Source organism: Nycticebus coucang, chromosome 14 (assembly GCF_027406575.1).
Source record: "Nycticebus coucang isolate mNycCou1 chromosome 14, mNycCou1.pri, whole genome shotgun sequence".
In the NCBI taxonomy this organism is placed as follows: domain Eukaryota; kingdom Metazoa; phylum Chordata; class Mammalia; order Primates; family Lorisidae; genus Nycticebus; species Nycticebus coucang.
Window position 1 is genome coordinate 14,701,994 of NC_069793.1, and position 26,770 is coordinate 14,728,763.

The window sequence follows — 26,770 nt, forward strand, 5'->3', positions numbered from 1 at the left end:
TTCTTATCTCTAAGTGAACAGTGAGCTCCTCATGCTTAACTTCAGCCACATTTAATTTTTAAGACTCTTTTCTTTGGAGGGAAAATGTTTCACATATAATGAAAAGAGATATTTCAGAAAAGTTGGGGCTGAGCTCAAAATAAATCCTGGTATAACCTCCTTCTGGTTGCTGTGGAAAGAAAAAGGGCACTGATACATAAGTAACCAAGATGAAAGAAAGGGAATACAGCTCAAAGTGAAGAAATGACACAGACTCCCTATACATACACACTTTAAAAACTTTATTTATATAAAAAACTCATTTATTTTTAAAAGCATTAACAAGAAAGAAAAAGAGAAAAGGAATGGAGCGGAAGACATGCTCCTTAGTAGTGTTCGGTGGGAAGGTGGGATTTTTGGTTCTCTGGAATTGAATGTTTAGTGTTTTTATAAATGAAAGAAAAAAGTTAAAGGTCCCCAAAAGCCCACAGCTGTTCTATTACCCACACCCCACCGAGGGAAAAAAAAGAGCACCAGGAAAAGAGCAGAAGAGGACAAGAGTAGCCAAGAGTGGAGCCAGGTCTGGATAGGGAGAGTTTCCCCTGTGCAGTATATGTTTTTACAGTCACATAGAGCAAAAGGCTCCTTTTAGCCAGAAAAGGTGGATAGGAGTGGGAAAAATGGGATGGGGAAAAAGGTAAATAAGGAATTTTAATGCATGGGAAAGGTGGGTTGTGCACTTTTCTCCAACCCCATAGCCTCAATATATAAGGGAAGGGGAAGAGTAGGATAAAGAATTCCAGTTGCATGGAACAGAGCTTTTAGATTAAGGGGAGAAGGCAAATTAAGAAAAAAAATATTAAAAAAAAAAAAAAAAAAAATCAACCCGCATAGCAGCTGATTCCTCTAGCCCAACCTGTTAATAATATATACTTAAGTGAGAGTGGGCAGTATGGGGAGAAGGGAGGAATTGGGGAAAGACTGCTCCCCTCTATAACCCCTTCAGAGACGATGGTAAATGCTTGGGCACCTAAGGAGTAAGAGTTACGCCACACATTCCTCCCACCAACCTCACTTTGAGATTCATCCAAACAATATTTTTGCAAAATCCTAACCATACCCTATTGAGCAAAAGCTGGCTATGGCTAAAATCAGAGGCTACATCAATCCCCAGCCAAGAATCTGAGGTTCTCTAGGTCACTTATCCTCTTCTTTCTGCTATTGAGGGGCAACAGTGGGTAAGAAAGCAACAAAATATAATTTGCAAAATTATGAGAAATGAGACTGCAGAGGCAAAGAAAGGCACATGGAAGGGAGGGAGGAGGTGCACCCAAGGCCAAAGGCACAAAGAAGAGGCAAAGCCCAGGGCAATCCCCACCTTATAAGGGTAAAAGGGATGGGAGTTATATACATAAAGTTCTTTAGTTGGCCAACCAATCCAGGACGGAAACAGGGGAGGATAGGCCTGTAAGGATAGGAAAAGGAGAAACAGGGTTGGGGGGGAAGCCAGCTTCGAAGCTTCCTGTCAGTTTCAGACTAACTGGTTCACATATATGCCTACCAGGCTCTTCCTAGACGTTCCTCTTCTCAAAAGACATTTTTCTGCTCCTTCTCAACCAAAAGTCTTGACATTCTCCTCTTCCTATAGCCTTTTGCAAATGGCCAAGCCAAGTCAGCAGACATATCACAGGGTGGGAGAGGAGGGTTAGAGATAGCCTCTATACGGGGCAGCAGCAGCCCAGGGTTGGCATGAGGCTTGTGGAAGAGATGGCGTCTGTAGGTCTTTGATAGTCCCTGCCTCAGAGTTGAGGAGAGCAAGGCTTCTTAATCTCAATGGAGATTAAGAGACCTTCATGTACTTAAGAGCCCTTGCCAGGTGGAACGTGCCAATGTTGCCAGCCTTCTTTGCTTCAAAAATGGCTATTAGGAATTAGGGAAGAACTTACATTTCCCATTCTCCAAAAGAAAATAAAAAGTCCCTTCGCCACCAGGAAAAAAATCTTAAGAATCATCAGTTTATCAGATTGCTGGACATTGCATATATAGTATATAACTTCCAAGTCTTCCCACAGCTTCCAGTGAAGATTCCCATTCTCCCCCTCCCTCCACACAAGGCCAAGAGTTCCAGAGAGAGCTGGCAAAAAGAGCTAATCTGCAGCAGTTTCTCGAGATATGCAAATAACTGAGTCAGGCTTCTTGGGAGAAATTCGGGTAGGTTGGGAGCAGGACAATCAAACTTGACTGGAAGAAGTTGGGAGTTGTTGGAAAGAAGGCAGCCACTTAGGGCTATAAGGGCAGGTGGCAGCCTGGCAGTTGGCACAATAGTCCAGCGAAGAAAGAAAATCATCAGTCCATTTCACCACCAAAAAATAAAAGTACATGTATCATAAGCCCAGATGGAACGGAGATAGTGGTGCTAAATCTTCTGCTGTGAAGAAAAAAAGAGAAAGAGAATGTTAATACTGTGGGGAATAAGGAGGCCCAGGATACACAGCTGCAGAAATCTGGAGAAGGAAAGCAGCATGTACAGGAGAATCAGATCACCAGCTGCAGGTCCCAGACTCTTAAGAGGTAATAATCACAGAAGCAGAACTTCCCGAGCCCCAATGGCTGAGACTAGCGTCTCTGGCTGGATCAGATCAGCATGATTGGCAAACTGCTGGCACACAGGAGCCACCTTCCTCAAGGATTATCTTCAGGGTGACTAGAGGACATACCACGGGGGGATAAGACACTTGGTTCCCCTCATCATCCAAAACCAACACATCCAATTCTTCCTCCAGAGATTCCTGCCCCTCGTCCTGCTGTGAACACATGCAATTTGTCAGTATTAGTAAAGAGATAGGAACCCTCACTGAGTGTGTGCCAGACCTGGGGAAAACCCCAAAATTTGTAAACTCAAACAAAACAAAATATAATGGTAAGAGAAGGGCAAAACATTTATAAACAGGGGGATAGGAAGAAGGTAGGATATGAAAATGACAGTGTTAGTCATATCAGTAACATGTTTATACATTTACTTCTGCATCTCAAACATTGCAGAATAACGGCCCAAGACATCCCAACATGAGTCAAAACACCTACTTTTTCCTAAAAAATCCCTACCAGAAAAGGATGCTATCTTTTTCTCTGTACTTTTGCTGCTACTTTACAAAACACATACACTTCAAAATAGAACTAGCCTTAGATGGACAACAGTACACAAAGAGAATTTACCATCAAGGGTGTTGTTCCCTTCAAAGGCTCCATATCACCTAGATCCCCAGATCGATCCAGTGTTCTATTGTGGTCCCCTCTCTCGTTCAACGTGGAATAGTTGTTATCTAGTGAAAAAAGTACACAGAAACATGACATTCCCTTCTTATGTACAACAAATAAAAAAGAGATTAAATGTGAATTAGGTATGCCTGCTGGGAACTAAACTTTTCCAAATGCTCCAGAAAAGCATTAAAATCTGATCATCCCTAACTTAAAAAGAACTTGAATCAATGTGTTCCCTGTTAAAGGGAAAACATTATGTATGAAACACCCAGACTCTGACATATTATAATAAAGCCAAACTGAAGAGACCTGTCTATAGGGCACTGGAATTAACAGAAGAGAGTGTCAGGTGCTGTGATAATTAAGGATGACCTGACAAGTGAGAACAAGACTTGAATTAAGCCTTTAGGGATAACAAGAATTTAGAAAAGCAAATAGGAAAAATATTCTAAGTAGGTATTGAGCAAAATTTAAAGAAACAGAATGTAAATACAGTATAAAAACTAGACTGACATGGAGTAGAGAGAGAGAGAAGACAGTTCTCTGAGGTCAGACTGTGATGGGCTGTAAGTTTAGAGACACAAACTTCAACTTGTGTAATCAGACAGGCATAGGAAGATTTTCTGAAAACTTCTGAGCATGTAGGATCTTTCAAAGGATGGTAAATGGTGAGGGTATTAGGAAAAAAACTACAGCACTAGTAGCCCTCAGCCCAGTGAAATGTTATTCTACATCCTTAGGCAGGAATTAATCACCTACCTAAGAATTTTGTGTTTGATCCCATATTGCTCATCTGAATCTCTTCCCGATCAGGTTTCTTATCTATATGGAGTCAGAAAGTTATCCACATCAAAAACCAACTCTTTAAACTCTATATACATCATAAAACTACTTTCTCTTTCCTTGCCTACGTTCAGATTTCTTTTTTTTTTTTGTAGAGACAGAGTCTCACTGTACCGCCCTCGGGTAGAGTGCCATGGCGTCACACGGCTCACAGCAACCTCTAACTCTTGGGCTTACACGATTCTCTTGCCTCAGCCTCCCGAGCAGCTGGGACTACAGGCGCCCGCCACAACGCCCGGCTATTTTTTTGTTGCAGTTTGGCCGGGGCTGGGTTTGAACCCACCACCCTCGGCATATGGGGCCGGCGCCCTACTCACTGAGCCACAGGCGCCGCCCTACGTTCAGATTTCTACCTAACATCCACTATGTACCAGGCACTAATCACAACTCTAATGCTACCACAAAGCCCTCAGGGGACTTAGAGCAATCCCTTTCCTACGGACTGTTCATAAAGAAAGAAATCCATCTAAGCCAGCAGTTTTCAAATTATTTGATTTCAAGACCCCTTTACAGTCTTAAAAATTATGAGGAGCCAAAGCGTTTTCATTAGCATGGGTTATGAGTATTAACTGGCCGGGCATAGTGGCTCATGCCTGTAATCCTAGCACTCTAGGAGGCTGAGGCAGGAAGACTGCTTGAGCTCATGAGGTTGAGACCAGCCTGAACAAGAGCAAGACCCTGTCTCTACTAAAAATAGAAAAACTTGCCAAACATTGTGAAGAACCTCTGTAGTCTCAGCTACTCAGGAGACTGAGGCAAGAGTTTAAAGTTGTTGTGAACTATAATGCCATGGCCCTCTACCCAGGGAAGTGGAGTGAGACACTATCTCAAAAAATTTTTTACCACACTGAAAAATTTTAAGTATCTAATTTCCTTTAAAATAAATTTGTTAATATTACTATTTTTAATTAAAAAAAAAAAAAAACAACCTTTTTGGCTGTGGGTGGTGCTCAAGCCTATAACCCTAACACTCTGGGAGGCTCAGGTGGGTGGACTGCCCTGAGCTTAGGAGTTCCAGACCAGCCTGAGCCAAAGCAACACCTCTCGTCTCTACAAAACAAAAATGCTGGGTGGTGCCTTTATCTCCATAAAAATAAATAAATGAACTTTTTATTTTTGTATATCTCTTATATAAATTTGGCTTAATCAAAGAGAGCTAGACTCTTATATATGCTTCCGCATTCAACTATTGGGATATTTTACTAAAAAGTTGGAAAAGGGAGGCCAGGCACAGTGGCTCGCCCCTATAATCCTAGCACACTGGGAGGCTGAGGCAAAAGAATCGACTGAGCCCAAGAGTTTGAGGTTGCTGCGAGCTGTGTCGCTGTGGCACTATACATAGGGTGACATACTGAGACTCTGTCTCAAAAAAAAAAAGAAAAAGAAAAAAAGAAACTGCTGCTTGTTGAAAAGACCTAAAAATTTTCTCCTTTTTCCAACTTTGTTTTTGAGACAGAGTCTTACTTTGTCACCCTGGGTAAAGTGCCATAGCATCATAGCTCACCTCAAACTCTTGGGCTCAAGTGATTCTCTTGCCTCAGCCTCCCGAGTAGCTGGGACTACCAGTACCTGCCACAATGCCTGGCTATTTTTAGAGGCAGGGTCTTGCTCTGGCTCAGGCTGGTCTCAAACCTGTAAGCTCAGGTGACCCTTTGAGTAGCTGGGACTACAAGTGCCTGCCACAACACCCAGCTATTTTTTGATTATAGTTGTCATTGCTGTTTGGCAGGCCCAGGCCGGATTCGAACCCACCAGCTCTGGTTTACGTGGGCAGCACCCTAACCACTGAGTTACGGGCACCAAGACAAGCAGCAGTTTCTTTCTTTCTTTTTTTTAAGAGACAGAGTCTCACTTTGTCACCCTCGGTAGAGTGCCACCATGACATCACAGCTCACAGCAACCTCCAACTCCTGGGCTTAGACAATTGTCTTGCCTCAGCCTCCCAAGTGGCTGGGAACACAGGCGCCCACCATAACACCCAGCTATTTTTCCATTGGTCTGTCTTGTACTTTGAATAGATTAATTAGTCATACTTGACTTCAAATCATGCACTGGTACCTTGCAAACTACTGGTTTATAGAGTTACATAGATGTTTCAAATATTTTTTAAATCACATTTATTAATATCACATCACTGATTTCATTAGTCTTTTAGGTATCGGTAAGTTATCAGGCTCATAGTGGCAGATGCCATTTGCCAAAGTTATAATTTTCACTTGAAAGCCCAGGCAGCAAATACTGTCAGTTATTTTCTTTAAAGTGACAAGCTCAGCCAGGTGTGGTGGCTCACGCCTATAATCCTAGCACTCTGGGAGGCCAAGGCAGGTGTATTGCTTGAGCCCCAGGGTTCCAGACCAGCCTGAGCAAGAGTGCAACCCTTTCTCTACTTAAAAAAAAACAAAAACAAAAAACTAGCCTAGCATTGTGGCGGGTGCCTGTAGTAACAGCTACTCAGAGGATCACTTGAGCCCAAGAGTTTGATGTTGCTGTGAGCTATGATGACACCACAGCACTCTAGCCAGGGTGACAGACTGACCCTGTCTAAATAAAAAAAAAAAAAAAAAAAAAAGAAAGAAAGAAAAAAAGTGGCCAGTCCAACCAGTAACTCAAACGGTAACACAAGTGCTTTTCCTCAAGACAACTATCATGTTTTGGTACACAGTATGTTATGATTCTTTCCTATTTCATTAGCACTGGTTTGTGCTAAGCCATCAGCAGTAAGCACCAGTGCTTCTGTGCATCAGCACAAATGACATTCTTAGAACCCTTAAACCACACTTCGAAAACATTATCTGGACCAGGTACATGGCTCATGCCTGTAATCCTACCCCTCTGGGAGGCTGAGGCAGGTGGATTGCCTGAGCTCACAGGTTAGAGACCAGCCTGCCCCAGGGTGAGACCTCATCTCTAAAAGTAGCTGGGCCTTGTGGCGGACACCTGTAGTGCCAGCTACTAGGGAGGCTGAGGCAAGAGAATGACTTGAGCCCAAGAGTTGGAGGTTGAGGTGAGCTATGATGCCATAGCACTCTACCAAGGGTGACAAAAACTCTGCCTCCAAAAATAAAAATAAAAAATAAAACACCAGGCTCGGCGTCCACAGCAGTGATTACGGTGCCAGCCACATCACCAAACATGGTAGGTTCAAGACTGGCCCGGACCAGCTATACAACAATGACAACTGCAACAAGAAAATAGCTGGTCGTTATGGCGGGTGCCTATAGTCCCAGCTACTTAGGAGTCTGAGGCAAGAGAATGGCTTAAACCCAAGAGTTTGAGGTTGCTGTAAGCTGTGACACCATAGCACTCTACTGAGGGCAACATAAAACTCTGTCTCAAAAAAATAAATAAATAAAAATAAAACGGGTGGCGCCTGTGGCTTAAAGGAGTAGGGCACAGGGCCCATATACCAGAGGTGGTGGGCTCAAGCCAGGCCCCGGCCCAAAACTGCAAAACAAAATAAATAAATAAATAAACAATAATGAGCCGTGCACAGTGTCTCATGCCTATAATCTAGCACTCTGGGAGGCCAAGGTGGGAGGATCTCTTTTCTTTTTCTTTCCTTTTTTTTTTTTTTAAAGTAAATTTATTACAGGTTAATGTGAGGGTAAAGACAACCAGGTCAAAATATTTGATTTTGTTAGGTAGAGTCCCTCTTGTGGTTATGTCCACACAAACAATGTGCCAAACATCCCCATCCTGTGCCCAGGGAGGATCTCTTGAGGTCAGGAGTCAGAGAAAAGTCTGAACAAGAGCAAGACTCCATCTCTACAAAAAAATAGAAAACTTAGCCAAATGTCATTAAGATAATAAGGATCACAATATATACTTTAAGTAAAAAAGAAAAAAATTACAGGAAAAAAATACATGATTCATGTCTTGGGGAGAAAAATGTATTTGTTTACCATAATCCAAAATAACAGTAGTTATCTCTGAGTAATAGAAACAAGTGATTTTTTTGTGTTATTTTTCTGGTTGTATTTTCTAATTTTTCAATAATAAACATGTATTATTTAGCATTACATAAAAATTTTTTATTTTTGAGACAAAGTCTTGGTATGTTGCCCAGGCTGGTCTCAAACTCCACGCTCAGGCAATTCTTCCACCTCAGCCTCCCAAGTAACTAGAACTATAAGCTTGCACCACTGTACCTGGTCCCCTCCTATATGGGCATCATAAAAAAGGAAAAAATAATAATTAAAAAAGCAGAGACTCAAGTTCGCTTTCCAGTGATTTTTAACTTCATAAGCAAATATCAAGGAATCACACCAGGCCAATAACCTGCCCTTTTTTTTTTTTTTTGAGACAGAGTCTTGCTATGTTGCCCTCGGTAGAGCGCTGTGGCATCACAGCTCATAGCAACCTCAAACTCTTGGGCTCTAGCAATTCTCTTGCCTCAGCCTCCCAAGTAGCTGGGCCTGCAGGTGCCTGCTACAACACCCAGCTATTTTTTAGTTGTAGTTGTCACTGTTGTTTGGCAGGCCCAGGCTAGATTCGAACCCACCAGCTCCGGGATATGTGGCTGGTGCCCTAAGCCGCTGAGCTATAGGCACTGAGCCCTAATAACGTGCTTTATTTTGATTTCTTCTTTTTTTTTTTTTTCTTGAAACAAAGTCTGACTTTGTCACCCTCAGTTGAGTGCCTTAACATCACAGCTCACCGCAACCCCAAACTCTTGGGCTTAAGCAATACTCTTGCCTCAGTCTCTCAGGTAGCTTGGGACTACAGGAACCCAGCACAAAGCCCTATTAGATAGTTTTTTTTTTAAGACAGAGTCTCACTGCGTCACCCTCGGTAGAGTGCTGTGACATCACAGCTCATAGCAACCTCAAACTCGTGGGCTTAAGCAATTCTCTTGCCTCAGACTCCAAAGTAGCTGGGACTACAGGTCCCACCACAACGCCTGGCTATTTTTAGAGATGATGTCTCTCTCTTGCTCAGGCTGGTCTCCAACCCATGAGCTCAGACAATCCACCTGCCTCGGCCTCCCCAGAGTGCTAGGATTACAGGCATGAGCCACTGAGCCCTAGCTTTGTTTTGATTTCCAATGTTTTAGGTAAAACATTTCTACATTACAATCCTGGAGCAGAATGTTATTCCTTCCCCTGAAAGAAGAGTTAATTCACTCATTCAGAAACAAATATGTCCTATTTGTTAGTTAGTAAGCCTACTAAAGAATAACCAAGAGTAGCTAAAAGGAGAAGGGTGTGCCCTCTGGATAGTATACCTGATTTTTGGTTCCGGTCAATGAGAGGGAGAGTGCTATCATCATATGAATGACTACTCTGGCTTCGAGAAGTATTGTTTAGATTCACCTGGAGGCAAATACAAAATGCAATAATGTCACAGAATATTAAATTCACCCATATCTTACTCCTTAATGGGCACAAACCTCTAACCTATTTCAAAGAATAACCAACACTTTACAAAAACTAAATACCCTATACAGTGAAACAAGCTAGGATATATGGCTTATTTTGTTTTCTAATTATTCAAACGGTTTTTATTATAAAACTAAACTCTGAAGCTATCTACAGAGTTGGCTTTATTTTTCTTTGGTGGAGACAGAGTCTTACTGTAATGTCGCCCTTGGTAGAATGCCATGGCATCACAGCCCACGGCAACCTCAAACTCTTGGGCTTAAGCGATTCTCTTGCCTCAGTCTCCCAAGTAGCTGGGACTACAGGTGCCCGCCACAACGCCCAGCTATTTTTTGGTTGCAGTTCTCATTGTTGTTTAGCTGGCCCAGGTCGGGTTTGAACCCGCCAGTCTTGGTGTATGCAGCAGGTGCCATAACCACTGTGCTACAGGTGCAGCACCAGAGTTGGCTTTTTTTTTTTTTTTTTTTTAATTTTCCTCTCTTTAAATCAGCTTCTATAGAAAGTTTCCAAACACTGATACTATCAGAAGGAAATATTGTCTCAGAACAGTAAACTACTTCAAAGAGGTACAGGGATTTGGGGAAAAAACAAAAAGGCCAACATCTTCATCTTTCATTACCACCAACATTTAAACAGTGTGTTATGACAGCAGGGGTCCTCAAACTGCGGCCTGCAGGCCACATGAGGCGTTATGATTATATTTGTTCCCGTTTTTTTTTTTTTTACTTCAAAATAAGATATGTGCAGTGTGCATAGGAATTTGGTCATAGTTTTTTTTTTAACTATAGTCCAGCCCTCCAACGGTCTGAGGGACAGTGAATTGGCCCCGTTTAAAAAGTTTGAGGACGCCTGACATAGAGGAAGACCAGAGCTCTTTCGTAGCAAATGTACCACATAGCATCTCACTCTTCTGAAGAGGAATAAACCAAATAATTTCTACTAATTAAGAGATTGTCAAAAACAGATTTAGTGTGATGATGAAAAGGAAAAAAACCAAGAGGACAGAAGCATTTCTCCAGAACCAAGGGCGGGGGGGGGGGGGGAGAGTAAAATTCTTGGTCTCAAGAGTTATTATACCTGAAAGTCTGATTTCTTCCACCCCTCTTTTTCCAGTGGCTTCCGTAGTTCTTTATATCCCCAGATGGTCTGTAATACAAGTGCTGCTGCTCGAACTTCTTTTTCTGAGCGGTTCCTTTTGAAGAAAGTAACACCATATAGAATTCAGAGGTTAACACCAGGAAAGAAGCTTAGAATCTATGCCCCCCCCCCCAATAATAACAGAGGAATATAAATACCAAAATGGGTAAAATCAAGTTTTCATTAAATCCTGTATTGTATCCCAAACAGTAACATAAAAATATGTTTAAGAGTCTATTATCAATTTTGGATCAACATTAAGCAATACTATTCATACTTTACACATAAATAAGGGGAAAAAAAACTTAGAAAGCAGAAAAGGAAAGCTCCTTGCTGGCAACTCCCCTCTCATACTCAAATTCTTCCAGCTGTAATTTTAAGTGGTAAGCTCACCCTGATTTGTTGATTAACACCAGCTTCTCAATACCCTGTGTCTCTCGAAGCTTTTTGGCAGCCTCCAGGTTCTCAGCAATAACCTCATTAATGGTGTTCAGAATAGAGACCACTGTGTCCTCAGAGAAATTCCAGGAGGAGTTCTGCTGCCCTCCTGGCAGATTCTTTACCAAGTTAGGAATAGCATGTTTACCTATAGAAGCAGACAGAAGGAACATATTCAGAGAGAACAGAGTCAGGTCATGAGGAGCCTTGTATTATATGTAAATGCACTGATCATATTAAGGATAGGCACTATCCATGAGTCAACTTCATTTTCCTATGGGATTGTCATCATAGATTTATTATCCTTCCTATTACCCCATTATCCCTCCCCTCTCCTTTAATCACATTGAAACAAGGTGAATACTGCCTAACATGATAATATATAGTCCCTTTAGATACTCTAATGAAAACAATATATTGCATGTTATAATAATTTAACAGAATAGTCATTCTGGATTTAAAAAATTAATACTTTGTGGGCGGCGCTTGTGACTCAAAGAAGTAGGGCACTGGCCCCATATGTCGGAGGTGGTGGGTTCAAACCCAGCCCCGGCCAAAAACTGCAAAAAAAAAAAAAAAAATTAATACTTTGGGCTCTGCCACTAACTAGCTGTATTAACTAGAGCCAAACTAATTACATTCTAAGAACCTTACTTTACCTGTCCTATAAAAAAAAAGAACCTCTGTGAAATGTGGGAATCAAATGAAAACAGAGAAGTGCTTAGCACTGCCTAGTAACCAAGTGCTCTTTTTTTTTTTTTTTTTGAGAGAGAGACAGAGTCTCACTATGTCGCCCTGGGTAGAGTACGTGGTGTCACAGCTCACAGAAATCTCAAACTCTTGGGCTTAAACGATTCTCTTGCCTCAGCCTCCCAAGTAGCTAGGACTACAGATACCCACCACAACACCTGGCTATTTTTATTTGTTGTTACTGTTGTCATTGTTGTTTTAGCTGGCCAGGCTGGGTTTGAACCCGCGGGCCTTGGTGTATATGGCCAGCGCCCTACCCACTGAGCTACGGGAGCTGCCTCTTTTTTTCTTTGAGACAGTCTCACTTTATCGCTCTCAGCAGAGTGCTGTGGTGTCATAGCTCATGGCAACCTTCCAGCTCTTGGGCTTAGGTGATTCTCTTGCCTCAGCCTCCCGAGTAGCTGGGACTACAGGTGCCGGCCACAATGCCCACCTATTTTTTGTTGCAGTTTGGCCAGGGCCAGGTTCTAACGCACCACCCTCTGTGTATGGGGCCAGTGCCCTACTCACTGAGCCACAGGCACCACGCCTTTTTTTTGAGACAGAGTCTCACATTGTCACCCTTGGTAGAATGCCATGGTGTCATAGCTCACATCAACCTCAAACTCTTGGGCTCAAGCAATTCTCTTGCCTTAGCCTCCCGAGTAGCTGGGACTAGAGGCACCCACCACAGCGCCCAGCTATTTTTTTAGAGACGGAGTCTTGCTCTTGCTCAGGCTGGCCAAGTGCTCATTAAATAAATAATAACTATAATTATTCCACTTTTGAAAAGTCATCACTTCTTGCTGATGACAATTAAACCAGAAACTATTAAATCCACAGTTCCCAAGCCCCAGGAACTAGGCCACACAGCAGGAGGTGAGCAGTGAGAAGAAGCTTCATTTGTATTTACGCCTGCTCCCCATCAGGAACATCACTGCCTGAACTCTGCTTCCTGTCAGATCAGCTGTAGCATTTAGATTCTTACAGATGTGTGAACCCTACAGTAAACTGCACATGCGAGGGACCAAGGTTACAGGCTCCTTAGGAGAATCTAATGCCTGATGATGTGAGGTGGAGATACAATGCAATTGAATCATCCTGAATCCATCCCCACAACCATCCATGGAAAAATTACCTTCCATGAAACCAGTCCTTGGTACCAAAAAGGGTGGGAGGTTGGGGACCATAGAATTAAATTATAACCTTCATCAACCCTTGGATTCATAAACTATGGAGGGGTAGGGTCCTTCCCTCAAGTCACTTCAACATATGCACTAAATGATTAAGCACTGGCTAGATTAAAGGCACTGTACTAGATGCTGAGGCCACAGTATTCAACTCCTTACCAATTAATTCTTTGTTTCGAGCGTCCACAGCCAAATTCCTTAGTGCTCCAGATGCAGCTTTGACTACACGCTCATGTTCACTGGTCAGGAGGTCAGCTATGGCAGAAAGAGCCTTCTCTTGACGCAGAGCAGAGCGAATGTATCGACCATACTAGAAATAGCACATGTAAGACGTAGAACAGATTAAGAATGGCAGCAAACTACTTATCTTAGTTCTCCCACCTCCGTTTTCTAAAAGGTACTTACCGTCCAGCGCCCAGCACACAAGTTCTGAATTGCTCCAGCTGAGGCTTCTAGGATGGCAGGAGTCTTGCTCTCCTTAAGGAGAGAGATGTATATCCGAATCACCTCTGGCTGAAATAAGAGCTCATAGCCTGCACAAAAAAGAAAAAGAAGATGGGAATGCTAATCAATACCCACCAAGCAGACTCTGGCTTGTTGGAATCCAGCCTTCACACTCTGCATTGATAGATTTATGTGCCTACACCATTAGGCTCCCTAAACTTTCCCATTCCACTCAACAGCAAATCCAGAGACCTGATTCCATACTGTAAGAAAAATTTATCCACAGTAAGAGCAGAAAAGATTATCATCATCATATTTAACTCTTCTCTTTCCTTCCTCCTCCTTGCCTTTTCTCTCCCATAGTTTACTTTGGCCTTGGTTCTACCAAAAGCACTAAGGAGATTCATTGGCTCCTTGACAGCTCCCAGGGTTAAAGATTCTTCATCTCAAATCAATTTCTAACTTAACTCAGTCATTCTTCCCACTTCATAATGACAAAGTAGAAGGATCCACTGTAGATTTAACAATATTTAAACTATTCATATCTATGGAGAGCTGTGAACTTAAGACTTTACTAGATTGATGATTATAAAGATCCAAACTGTGAGACAGGGGTGTCTCATAATAGTGAAGTTTAAGTCTCAAGCACTGTAGTTTCCACCTAAGATTCCTAAGTTTCTGCTTTAGACGATCGCGATGACTTTATCCTATCCTCAAGTAACCTGAATAACTGCCTTAACAGGCAGTCCTTTCCAAGTTACTGCTATAACACTATGGCGTTTTCTAATACTTTTACCATTACTTCAAACCCACAAGTTGGAGAAGAGAGAACAGTAAACACATTGCAAACTTACCTCGAGCAGGACTAGTTCTTTTAGGGAAATCCACTGTATCATTTGCTGGATCTTCTAAGGGTTTTTTCCCTATAGAAATAAACAAAAGTGAGGAAAAACAGTAAAAAGTTTAAGAAAGCAAAGATTCTACTTGGCCCATCTTTCATTCTTCAGTCAGAATCTTTTGATCAGAGATGCAAAGGCAGGAATGGCGGGATTTGTCCCAGCAAAGGGCTGGGATATCAAGGGCTGGATAGCAAGGGCTATCCAGAAACAAGGACAGAAAACAGGCAGCAAATAGGTGAGACAGGATAACCACAGTTGTTGCTACTGTCCTGAGTTCTGATAACAGGGACTTCTACCCAGAAATAGCATGCCGTGAGCCAGTAGCGCAAAAGAGCTAAACTTATTTCAATGTCTTCCTCAATTACATTTTCCTATATGCATTCACAGGGAAAAGTTAGACAAGAAAATACTAGGGAAGCTAAAACCAAAACATGCAAATTAGAAGTAGATAAGCACCTTAAAAAGACTCCACTCACCTCTGGAGAACCACTCATCTTCCAGTGCATCACCCAAGGTGGAAAGCAGAGGAGAGAAAAAAAGGAAGAAAAACGCAGGAGAAAGATGTCAACAGGATTATGGACAAATAAGAAGGCAAGCACAGAGCGAAAAAGAAAAACAGGAAGCACAAAGGACGTATGGGGAGAAGGCCCTAGATTAGTCGCGTTCTTGTCCTTCAACTGCCCCAGTCACTGATACTGAAACCACCACCACCACCACCTTGAATGAAGCACACAACACAGGAGAAATAGCAGCAGAACAAAAAGATATTTTTGACCAGGCAGACTGCTAGACTACTTGACAAGTTTTTTGTACCTAAAGCTAATATTGTTTCCTTCCTACCATGCACGGTGGCTCGTGTCTATAATCCCAGCACTTTGGGAGGCCAAGGCAGGAGGATCACTTGAGACTAGAAATTCAAAACCAGCCTGGGAGGCAGGCATGGTGGCTCACACCTAAAATCCTAGCATTCTGGGAGGCTGAGGCAGGTGGATTGCCTGAGCTCAGAAGTTTGAGACCAGCCTGAGCAAGAGCAAGACCTCATCTCTAAAAATAGCTGGGCATTGCAGCAGGCACCTGTAGTCCCAACTATTAGGGTGCTGAGGCAGGAGGATTGCTTAAGCCCTGGAGACTAAGACTGAGGTTACTGTGAGCTTTGTCTCTATCTCAAAAATAAAGTAAGATAAAATAAAATAAAAAATTAATTAGTTAAAACAAAACAGCGCCGTAGCTCAGTGGTTATAGCACTGGCCACATACACCCAGGCTGGCAGGTTCGAATCCAGACTGGACCAGCTAAACAGTAATGATGACTCCAACAAAAAAAATAGCCAGCTGTTGTGGTGGATGCCTGTAGTACCAGCTGCTCGGGAGGCTGAAGCAAGAGAATCACTTAAGCCCAAGAGTTTGGGGTTGCTGTGAGCTGTGACACAGCACTCCACCAAGGGTGACATAGTGAGACTTTCAAAAAAAAAAAAAAACCCCAACAAAAACAAAATAAAATCATAGCAAGATCCTATAAAAACTAATAACCTTAGCTAGCCCGGTGGTGTGTGTCTATAGTCCCAGCTACTCAGGAAGGTGAGGCAATAAGGTTGCTTAAACCTGGGAGTTCAAGGTTATAATGAGATATGATTGTCCACTGCACACTAGCCTGGGCAACGGAGCAATACTGCCTCAAAAAAAAGAAAAGAAAATGAAAAAATTACTTACCTTTGCCCTTCTTGGCCCCAAAGCAACTGGCAGCATGTGGTCCAGTATTGTTGGCAACATTGGGAGGTGCCTCTTGGTAACGTTCTGCCTGTGGGATCTCCCGGTGAACTTGATATGATAGGTTCCGAAGGAGGCAAACACAGTTCTCCACAAGCTTAGGGACAAAAGACAAAAGGCCCAATGAGAGAAATGAATGCCTTATTGTGATTTCCCAGGAAGTATGCATTTCCATGGTTCACAGTTTATAAATGTTGATCCTCGCATGCACAGTCCAATTCAGAATCTCTGAGGGTGCCTCTAAAGCACTCTAACCTTCTCAAAATCTTTGTAGCCTCAGGCTAATGCAAAGTCCAACTCTGGACTTACTATCTTCTGCCACTATTTGGTCTATGACCTTAAACCTGGGTCACTTTTTATTACTTAGAAAGTATATGATCTTAGGAGACAGCTAAGCAGCTTTAAAATAACACAGGTGAAGGAAAATCACAAGAAAATATTTTAAGTTGAATTCCTACATTAGAAGAGTAGAGGCTAGTATAGGTATTCAATTATTATTTGAAAACATGAAATGACAGGTCAGCATTACAGATACCACATACTCAGCCATTAACTTACCTTGCTGTCTGAATCCTTCTGCCCAATCTCAGCCTGAACAATGAAAATGAGGGCATCAACTAAACCATCACATTCCCTAAGTTTCCGGCGAGCTTCACTCCTCTCTGAGCTTACATTCCTGAAGGGAAATAAGGAGAAGCTTCAAGATGACTCAAATCCAGAAATCCTCCCTAAAATGTCCCTCAACATCTATGAGGCCGGGCTCCCATAGCTCAGTAGTTAGGGTACCAGCCACATTTTCCGGGGCTGGTGAGTTTGAACCCAGCCGGGGCCTGCTAAACAAAAAAAAAAAAAAAAAAAATAGCCGGGCGTTGTGGCGGGCACCTATAGTCCCAGATACTGGGGAGGCTGAGGCAAGAGAATCGCTTGAGCCCAAGAGTTAGAGGTTGCTGTGAGTTACAATGCCATGGCACTCTACCATGAGCAACAAAGTAAGACTCTGTCTCAATTAAAAAAAAAAAAAAAATCTGTGAGCTTCCTCAATACCTTTTCTATTCACCATGACTAATAGTGAATACCTGTTATATAAGCACTACAGTTGAGAGAAAGCTGATTAACAGTCCCTGACTTCTGAACTTTCATAACCCAATGGAGTAGGGATTAACAAGGCATACCAATGACAATAATTCAAGATAGAGTAGATATTTCTTCTATGGAAATACAAATAGTTTTTTTTTTTTTGAGACAGTGTCTTACTATGTCGCCCTCCATAGAGTGCTGTGACATTACAACTCACAGCAACCTCAAACTCTTGGGCTTTAAGCAATTCTCTTGCCTCCGTCTCCTGAGTAGCTGGGACTACAGGCGCCCGCTACAACATCCCACTATGTTTTGTTGCGGTTGTCGTTGTTGTTTGGCTGGCCTGACCCGGGTTCAAACCCACCATGTTCGGTGTATATGGCTGGCACTGTAACAACTGTGCTACAGGTGCCAAACCAGAAATACAAATATGGAATGGGGCAGAGCACATAGGGGTATATTCCAAAGAGAGAAAAATTATATTGCAACAATTATAGGATATAGGAAGAAAAAAATCAGGATAACTTTCATGAAATAAAGGTACTTGAGTTTAGCTTCAAAAAGATTAAAAAAGGAATGGGCTCAGTAGCTCACACCTGTAATCCGAGCACTTGCGATGCTGAGGCAGGTGGATGGCCTGAACTCACAGGTTCGAGACCAGCCTGAGCCAGAGCCAGATCTTGTCCCTAAAAATAGCCAGGTGTTGTGGGGTGTACCTGTAGTCCCAGCTACTTGGAAGGCTAAGGCAAGAGAATAGTTAAACCCAGGAGTTTGAGGTTGCTGTGAGCTATGACGTCATGGCACTCTACCGAGGGTGACCAAGTGAGACTGTCTCAAAAAATAATAATAATAAAAAAATAAAGATAAAAAAAGGAAGCAAGGCTCGCAAGAAGCTCCTGGCTAACCAGGCTGAAGCCAGCAGATCCACGACCAAGGAAGCATATATAGATCAGACCTTCCTCACCCACACCCCACCTTCTTAGTGCTTTGTACTCCTTTTGTTGTGTTTATCACCATTTGACTTGAAATCCAGATAACTGAGGGGCAGGGACACAGATACACACAAGCCCAGGACTAGACCAAACCTTACAAATGATAGGTATTTACCAAAGCAGATGAGCAACATTAAGGAAGCATAAAAGTGAAGAGGCTGTGTGGGAAACATCTAGGAAGCTGACATGGGTACATGTGGAACATACAAGGGAGTGGTGACAAAAGCAGGAAGATAGGTTGGAGCCATGGTATGTAATACAGACAGTAGGGGAGCCTGGATAACAGGCTAACAAATTTTAACCATTTTTAAAGAAATTTAAGTCAGTACTCAAAAATTCAATCGTTGTATTCTCAAAGTCCCTAGTAGTACCTGAGGCAGCCAGCTGTGTTGGTAAGCACTGACTCCCACTCAATATGACGTGGCTTACAGTCTTCATTAGGCTCCCGCTCCCAACCAGAATGTGGAATGATCACTTCATCTGTCAAGGCATGCAGTGCATGGTCCACAATTTCCATCTTGATTGAGTCATGGGATGAGAGATTCCACAGAGTTCCTGGCAGAAACAACTCGTCAGATAGCTCTAAAGCACCCAGACAGTATGCTTGAAGAATGTTAAAGAGAATCTCCTACTGCATCATTTCTTTACTTAGTCTATCTTGTAGTGATAGTCAATCTTTCATTTGTGACCCACACTAAGAAACATATTTCAAGGAGGCACTGTGGCTCAATGAGTAGGGCACTGGCCCCATATCCTAAGGGTGGCGGGTTCAAACCTGGCCCCAGCCAAACTGCAACAAAAAATAGCCAGGCATTGTGGCAGGCACCTTAGTCCCAGCTACTTGGGAGGCTGAGGCAAGAGAATTGCCTAAGCCCAAGAGCTGGAGGTTACTGTGAACTGTGAAGCCACAGCACTCTACCGAGGGTGACAAAGTAACACTCTGTCTCTAAAAAAAGAAAAAAGACACATATTTCACATTATAGCACAATACAAACATGCAAATAATGAAATACAGTTTCGCACAATACTTATTATGAGTAATGCTCTCTGATCTATCTATACCACATTTCTCAACCTCAGCACCACTGATTTTTTTTTCCCCCTTTATAGAGATAGGGTCTCACTCTACCACTCAGGCTGGAGTACATGGCATGATCATAGCTCTCTATAACCATGAACTCCTGGGCTCAAGCTATACTCTCACCTCAGCCTCCTATGCAGAGAGGACTATAGGTACATGCTGCTACACCTAGCTAATTTTTTTTTTTTTTTTGAGACAGGATCTCATTATGTTGTACAGGCTGCTCTTAAACTCCTGGCCCTCAAGTGATCCTCCCAATTCTGCCTCCCAAAGCACTGGAATTACAGGCATGAGACACTGTGCCTGGCCAACACTGACATTTTGGACCAGATAAATGTCAGTCGGGAGCTGTCCTGTCCATTGGTGGATGATTACCAGTATCTCCATCTTTCTTTACTCATTAGATGCCAGTAGCACTCCCTCCTGTGTCCCCAATTATGACAACCAGAATTATCTCCAATACTGCAAATATTCTCTGCGGGGAAAAAAATCACCCGTAACAGAAAAGCAGCAGTCCATCCTACTTTTTCTTTCCTTCTCATGAAATGCTGATTAGGTTCTACAAATTACGTTCAGTTTATAATAATGGAGCAAACCAAAGATCTGAAAAACTACTGTTCTAAATACAAGGCTCAGAAGCTCAAGTGTGCCCCAGACAGGTGGGTCAAGACAGAGAGATAGTCAAAAGAAATTATAAAAATGTAGAAAACGGCAACTGACACACAGCTTCCGTGTTTGGGAGATAATTCCCTATATGGCAGTAGTTGGTCAGAGATAACAGAATGCATTAGATATATTACAAATTAGAGAGCACATGCTCCACCCAGCTCAGAACAAACACTGCCAGGGAGAAAAATAGACACATTGTTAAAATTCATCAACTGGGCCAGCGCCTGTGGCTCAGTGGGTAAGGCACCAGCCCCATATACTAAGGATGGTAGGTTCAAACCCGGCCCCAGCCAAACTGCAACAAAAAATAGCCAGGCATTGTGGCAGGCACCTGTAGTCCCAACTACTCAGGAAGCTGAGACAAGAGAATCACCGAAGCCCAGGAGTTGGAGGCTGCTGTGAGCTGTGATGCCAAAGCAATCTACTGAGGGCAACAAAGTGAGACTGTCTCAAAAAAAAAAAGTTCATTGCTATTTTTTTTTTTTTGTGACAGAGTCCCACTATGTCATCCCAGCTAGAGTACAGTAACAGTATCATAGCTCACGATGACCTCCAACTCCATGGGCTCAAGCCACTCTCCTACCGTTCAGGCACACACTATCACACCTAGTTAATTTTTCCATTTTTAGCAGAAATAAGGTCTCACTCTTGCTCAGGCTGGTCATGACCTCCTAACCTCAAGGGATCCTCCTGCCTCAGCCTCCCAGAGTATTAGGATTATAGGCATAAGCCACTGTGCCTGGCCCACAATTTACAAAATTTTAAATAAAATCTTCTGACTTTTAAATGTTGGCAACCATATCTTTAAAAGTTTAAAAGCTCTGTGCCATCCAAATAAATCACAAGACAGATCTAATCCAAAGGCCACCAGTTCACAACACTTAATCCAAAGTAAAAGGACTGAGTGCATTCTTCTAAGTATCACAAGAAAGGAGAAACAAGAATCCAATGTACACCCTTCTAATATGAAGGTAGATGATCTAATACAAGCTAAGAGGTTGGGAAGTGAGGGAGTGGAGAAAGGGGGAGAGGGAAATGGGGTGGTCATGGTGTATGGCACAACTCTAGGGGGCAGGACACAATCATAAGAGGACCTTTATCTAACAAACGCAATCAATGTAACCTAATTGCTTTGTTCCCTCAGTGAATCCCAAACATTAAAAAAAAAAAAAAAAGGCGGCGCCTGTGGCTCAGTCGGTAAGGCGCTGGCCCCATATGCCGAGGGTGGCGGGTTCAAACCCAGCCCCAGCCAAACTGCAACAAAAAAATAGCCGGGCGTTGTGGCGAGCGCCTGTAGTCCCAGCTGCTCGGGAGGCTGAGGCAAGAGAATCGCTTAAGCCCAGGAGCTGAGGTTGCTGTGAGCTGTGTGAGGCCACGGCACTCTACTGAGGGCCATAAAGTGAGACTCTGTCTCTAGAAAAAAAAAAAAAAAAAAAGGACTAGAAACCCCTCCGGCTCTCAACATCTCTAGGAGGTAATAGTAACCTAAACCTAATAATTTTCCTTAAGCCTATAACTCACCAGTAATGACTTCAGTAAGGTCCATATCACGAGCTTTTCGTAACAATCTCACAAGGGCAGGAACACCATCACAGTTTTTTATGGCAATCTTGTTATCCTGGTCACGCCCAAAAGAGATATTCTTGAGAGCGCCACAGGCCCCAAGGTGTACTTCCTTTTTGGGGTGATCTAACAATCCCACCAGTACTGGGATGCCCTTGAGCTTCCGCACATCCGTCTTCACCTTGTCATTGCGGTAACATAAGTGTTGCAAATATGCAGCTGCATTGGACTTGACGGCATCCAAGCGGAATCCTAGCATGGCGATCACCTCCGGCAGTTCTGGCTGTCTCCAGTTGGGAGGTGGGGGCCCTCCCTTGCGCAGGCTATCCAAGCTTGCCAAACTTCCCCGTTCATGTTGGGCCAAAGGAGCCCAATAGTACTGATCTGATGGCACCTCCTCACCAATCATGTCTTCGTAGCTCCTGCAAAGTTTTGAAAGAGATGAGAGAAAAGAGAAATATATCAAGCCATTAAGTCTGGCTTCCTGGATGTTCCCATTACCCTTCATCTTCAAGGCAGGATTAATCCCAGCTCTAATACATTAATCTTATCTTTCCTTTCCAGAAATGATATACCAATCAATTTTCCTTATTGGAATAGGAAAAATAAAAACAGTAATTTTAAAGGCATCTGGAATTAGTTTAAACTACAATACCTTATTCGGTGAAGTTTACTGGCTTAGAAAATAACAGGTGAAAAAAATAAAAAAAGAAAAGTAACAAACATTCAGAAGAGGTTAACAACAAAGAACCAAACCTTGATTACTTAGAATTTATTTGAATGATACCCAACAGTTATTACCTTTCCTGTACAGAGATTAAAATAAACCCTGAAACAGGTGAGTTAACCAAAGCAACTGACTCAATGCCATAGAAGTCAATAAACAAAGCCTGAGAACAGTTCTTGCAAACTCTTTGCTAAACAGGAAATGAGGCATTTACACACAGGAAGCAGTTAGTGGGCTAAGACCTTTAAATATTTTTTACATTTTTTTTTTTTTGAGACAGAGTGTCATTATGTTGCCCTCGGTAGAGTGCTGTTGCATCACAGCTCACAGCAACCTCAAACTCTTGGGCTCAAGTGATTTTCTTGCCTCAGCCTCCTGAGTAGCTGGAACTACAGGCACCCACCGTAACACCTGGTTATTTTTTTGTTGCAGTTGTCATTGTTGCTTAGCTGGCCTGGGCCGGGTTCAAACCCACCAACCTTGGTGCATGTGGCTGGCGCCATAACCACTGTGCTATAGTCACCAAGCCAAATACTTTTTACATTTAAGGTTCTCCTTATCCTATTTTGGAAATTATAAAGGAGAGACTGACAGAGAAAAACAACTTGCTACACACCATATAACTTGGACTTGGCTCTAGCACTGATGGTGTATATAAACTTCAACATTAATTTTCACAGTTCATCCAAGGTCACATCTGGTCCTTAACAACTATGCAGCCAGTAAACATTCTAAGCCAGTAAACTTCACAGATATGATTTCCATCCTCCAATTTCTAAAGACAATACTTCTAATTCTGTTGAAATGAAGTCTACTAACCAACATCACATTTGGTATGCCCAGCCACCAGAAACAGACAAAGTAACTGAAGGTAAGAGAAAAGTCAAACCAAGATGTAATTCTTCCTGTTTCAGTACTACCAACAACCACTAGAGGGTGAGTCTGTCACACTATAATCTGTTCATAAACACCAGAAAGGAAGAGACAGACCCATTATCTCTCACTCCAAGGCTCCCACAGGAGAGAGATTATCTATTGTGTACAACTCTCCAAATAAACTGGTTGTTAGTTCTACTAAACCACTCATACTTTCACCAAATACTCCAGGTTGGCCTGAGCAGGAAGGCCTAACAGGTATCAACATCAACCACAAAACAAGGATTCTGATGGATAAAGGGGGAAAAAAGACTATTTTAAAATGCCACTAAAACAAAATGAGTAATGAGTAAGTAATATAACTAAGTTTTAAAAGTAGGCTACTAGGCTTGGCACCTGTAACTCAAGCAGCTAAAGCGCCAGCCCCATACACCACAGCTGGCGGGTTTGAATCCAGCCCAGGCCTGCCAAACAACGAGAAACTACAACCAAAAAATAGCCGGGTGTTGTGAACTACAAGAGAGTTGTACACAAGCTACTTGAGAGGTTGAGGCAAGAGAATCACTTAAGCCCAGGAGTTGGAGGTTACGTGAGCTGTGATGTCACAACACTCTACCCAGGGCAGAGGCTCTATCCTCCCCCCACCACCCAAAAAGTAGGCTACTAATCAGTATATCAGATAAGATCCCATTCTGGGGGAGGGGGGATAGGGTATGTTTATATGCATAAGAAAAAGAACTCAAAGGACGTGCACCAAAATATTAACAGTGACTATCAATAAATAGTATGCTTTATTGAGTTTTTCCGAGCTCTGTATCAGGCAGGTTACTTCTATTTTACTTCAATATAAACAATCATAAAAACAATTACCATAACCAAAATTCTGGTCAATCAGAAAAATCTATCTTGTATCTTCTTCTTTTATAGGTTGGATCAGGACATTCTTTCCTTTGCTTTACAAAGAACAATCCCGTGTCCAGAAAGTTCAAATGACTTGCTTGAGGCTATATAGCTAGCAGCAGAGGTACAGGTAGAACCAAGGTCTTTGAATTCAGTGCTTTTTCCACTAATCACCGCCTCACTGTTTTAAGTTTGACCTTGTATTACTCTTTTAGATCTGGAACAGGAAGCAGCAAATATTCTTGCTAGCCAGGCAGGTTTCTAAGTCCAATGTTGTTACCCTGGAACAAACCCAAGAACCAGGCAGGCTCCAAACCCCCTCTATTCATGTCAACTACAACAGCTACGGACAGCAGAGAATGACCTGGCCACCCACACCCATTTGGGTCCAATCACTCTTTACTAATGAGGAAGTCAGAAAAAGGCTACTGGCAATAGAGCCAACACCCTGGACAGACTGCTTCAGTGATAGCTGTTATCTACCAGAGCTCTAGGTCACACCAGCTGAGGTCTGGTGCCCCTATAGAATAAAAATGAGTCACATGGGAGTTGGATCAGCTATCCAAGACACCTGAAAGGTGAGTGACTCAAGGCTAGATAATGGGGCCTCTACCACTGGGCCCAGCCCAGTTCCATATTAACCAAAGCTACCCAATATATGAGAAAAATGAGCATGACTCTATATTGAGAAATTCAGCAATAGCTGCTAAGCTACCCTTACCATCAAGACAATCATAAATCTTCCCTTGTTTCTTATTATTTCTCTTTGCCTAGAAAACACTGTCTCTATACTAAAGCAGAGTTGGCAGTACATGGGCAAACCTATTTTTGCACACCCCCAGAACTAGGAATGTGTATATTTTCTTTTTGAGACAGGGTCTCACTTGTACTGTGACATCACAGCTGACAGTAACCTCCAACTCCTAGTCTTAGGCCATTCTCTTGCCTCAGCCCCCAAGTAGCTGGGACTACAGGCACCCACCACAACACCTGGCTATTTTTTGTTACAGTTTGGCCACGGCCCGGTTCGAACTCGCCACTCTCTGTATATGGGGACGGCGCCCTACCCACTGAACCACAGGCGCCGCCCTATTTTCTTTTTTTTTTTATAATTGAGACAGTCTCACTTTGTCACCCTCAGTAGAGTGCTCTGGCGTCATAACTCACAGCAACTTCAAACTCATGGGCTCAAGCGATTCTCTTGCTTCAGCCTCCCTAGTAGCTTAAAAGTTATTTAAAAAAAGAATGATAACATATGACAAAAATGATATATGGCCCACAAAACTTAAAATAGTTCTATCTGGTACTTTATAGAAATAGTCTGTAGACCACATCCTAAAACATTCAAGGCAACAAGGCAAACCAACTATAAAATTTCAAACATCAACTACTCCCTTATTCACATTAACAATGAATCCCCAAGGACAAGAAGTAAAGGCATAGACCAGGCAGCTGTTTAGTTTCAGAATGTTGCTAATTTACCCCCTCCCCGCAAGGACTCCATCCTCACTTTACTTTATAATCAAATATAAGACCCTAAGCATAGGCTCGGCAAGCAGCTAGGGCGCCAGCCTCATACACCAGAGATGTCGGGTTTAAATCCAGCCCAGGCCCACCAAACAACACCCATAACCAAAAATAAATAAATAGCTGTGGCAGGTGCCTATAGTCCCAGCTGCTTGGGACACTGAGGCAAGAGGATCACTTAAGCCCAAGAGTTTGAGGTTGCTGTGAGCTGTGATGCCACAACACTCTACCCAGGGCAACGGCTCAAGACTCTGTCTCAAAAAAAAAAAACAAAACAAAAAACCTCTAAGTATAAAGTGTTAGGGCCTTTGTGAGGTCAAGGTTTGTTTTTATCTTTGAGATTAAAACTACCACAGGAAGGTTCTTATATTACCTTTAACTGTTTCTTCTGACTCTGAAAGCCTAAATCCTCAAATCTTTTTTTTTTTTGTAGTTTTTGGCCGGGGCCAGGTTTGAACTCACCACCTCTAGTGCATGAGGCCGGCGCTCTACTCCTTTCAGCCATAGGCACTGCCCAATCTGTTTTGTTTGCTTGAGAAAAGGTCTCACTTTGTTGACCAGGCCAGAGTACAAGGTGTTGTTATAGTTCACTGCAACCTCAAATTTGTGGGTTCAAATGATCCTTCTGCCTCAGCCTCCCTAGTAGCTAGGAATATAGGTGCTTGCTACCACAACCAATAACTGTTGTTTTGTTTTTTGTTTTCGTAGAGACAGAGTCTCACTATGTTCCTCAGGCTGGTCTTGAATTCCTGGCCTCAAGTAATCTCCCACTTCTATCTCCCAGAGTGCTAGGATTACAAGCGAGAGCCACTGTGTGGCCCTCAATTCTGCTCTTAAAACCAAACCAAAAGCTGAAGAAATTCCCAGGAATGAGTATGACGTGGCCCTGGGCATCGGGATCCTTTGTGATGCACCCTATCACTAACAGAAGGTCAAATCTTAGCCAGAAACAACAGAAACTTTGGCATAAAAGCACTCCATTCGGGACGGCACGCATGGCTCAAAGGGGTAGGGCGCCGGCCCCATATGCCGGAGGTGGTGGGTTCAAACCCAGCCCCAGCCAAAAACTGCCAAAAAAAAAAAAAAAAAACAGTCCATTCTTCATGACATGAACCAATAATCATCATAAATTGTGTTCTATAATTATAACATATTACTCTCACAATGAAAAAATGATATAGAAGGCCAATACTAAGCAAATCAGAAAAAGGAAAAACAGGGTAGCCTCTGTGGCAGAAGGGAAGAGGCTGGCCAAGCTCAGTGGCTCAGGCCTGTAATCCTAGCACTCGGGAGG

The 26,770-nt window shown here is 42.7% G+C and overlaps 1 protein-coding gene across 12 annotated transcripts in view; it reads right to left on the minus strand.

Annotated features, from left to right (window-relative positions):
* Positions 1-264: 264 nt before the first annotated feature.
* CTNND1 (catenin delta 1) overlaps positions 265-26,770 on the minus strand; it is a 63,808-nt gene continuing 37,302 nt past the window's right edge. For 8 of the 12 annotated variants that reach the window (XM_053562609.1, XM_053562613.1, XM_053562620.1 and 5 more), the window contains 15 exons: positions 21,405-21,868; positions 18,505-18,688; positions 16,623-16,740; positions 16,008-16,161; positions 14,775-14,792; positions 14,254-14,322; positions 13,361-13,488; positions 13,115-13,265; positions 10,992-11,184; positions 10,539-10,653; positions 9,308-9,395; positions 4,000-4,062; positions 3,196-3,302; positions 2,697-2,783; positions 265-2,407 (listed from right to left, as the gene is read on the minus strand). In XM_053562609.1, the coding sequence (XP_053418584.1) occupies positions 2,396-2,407; positions 2,697-2,783; positions 3,196-3,302; positions 4,000-4,062; positions 9,308-9,395; positions 10,539-10,653; positions 10,992-11,184; positions 13,115-13,265; positions 13,361-13,488; positions 14,254-14,322; positions 14,775-14,792; positions 16,008-16,161; positions 16,623-16,740; positions 18,505-18,688; positions 21,405-21,868 (1,951 nt within the window). In that variant the 3' untranslated portion in view covers positions 265-2,395. The remainder of the gene's footprint in view (positions 2,408-2,696; positions 2,784-3,195; positions 3,303-3,999; positions 4,063-9,307; positions 9,396-10,538; positions 10,654-10,991; positions 11,185-13,114; positions 13,266-13,360; positions 13,489-14,253; positions 14,323-14,774; positions 14,793-16,007; positions 16,162-16,622; positions 16,741-18,504; positions 18,689-21,404; positions 21,869-26,770) is intronic. The other 4 variants (XM_053562611.1, XM_053562612.1, XM_053562616.1 and 1 more) reach the window with 4 other exon arrangements.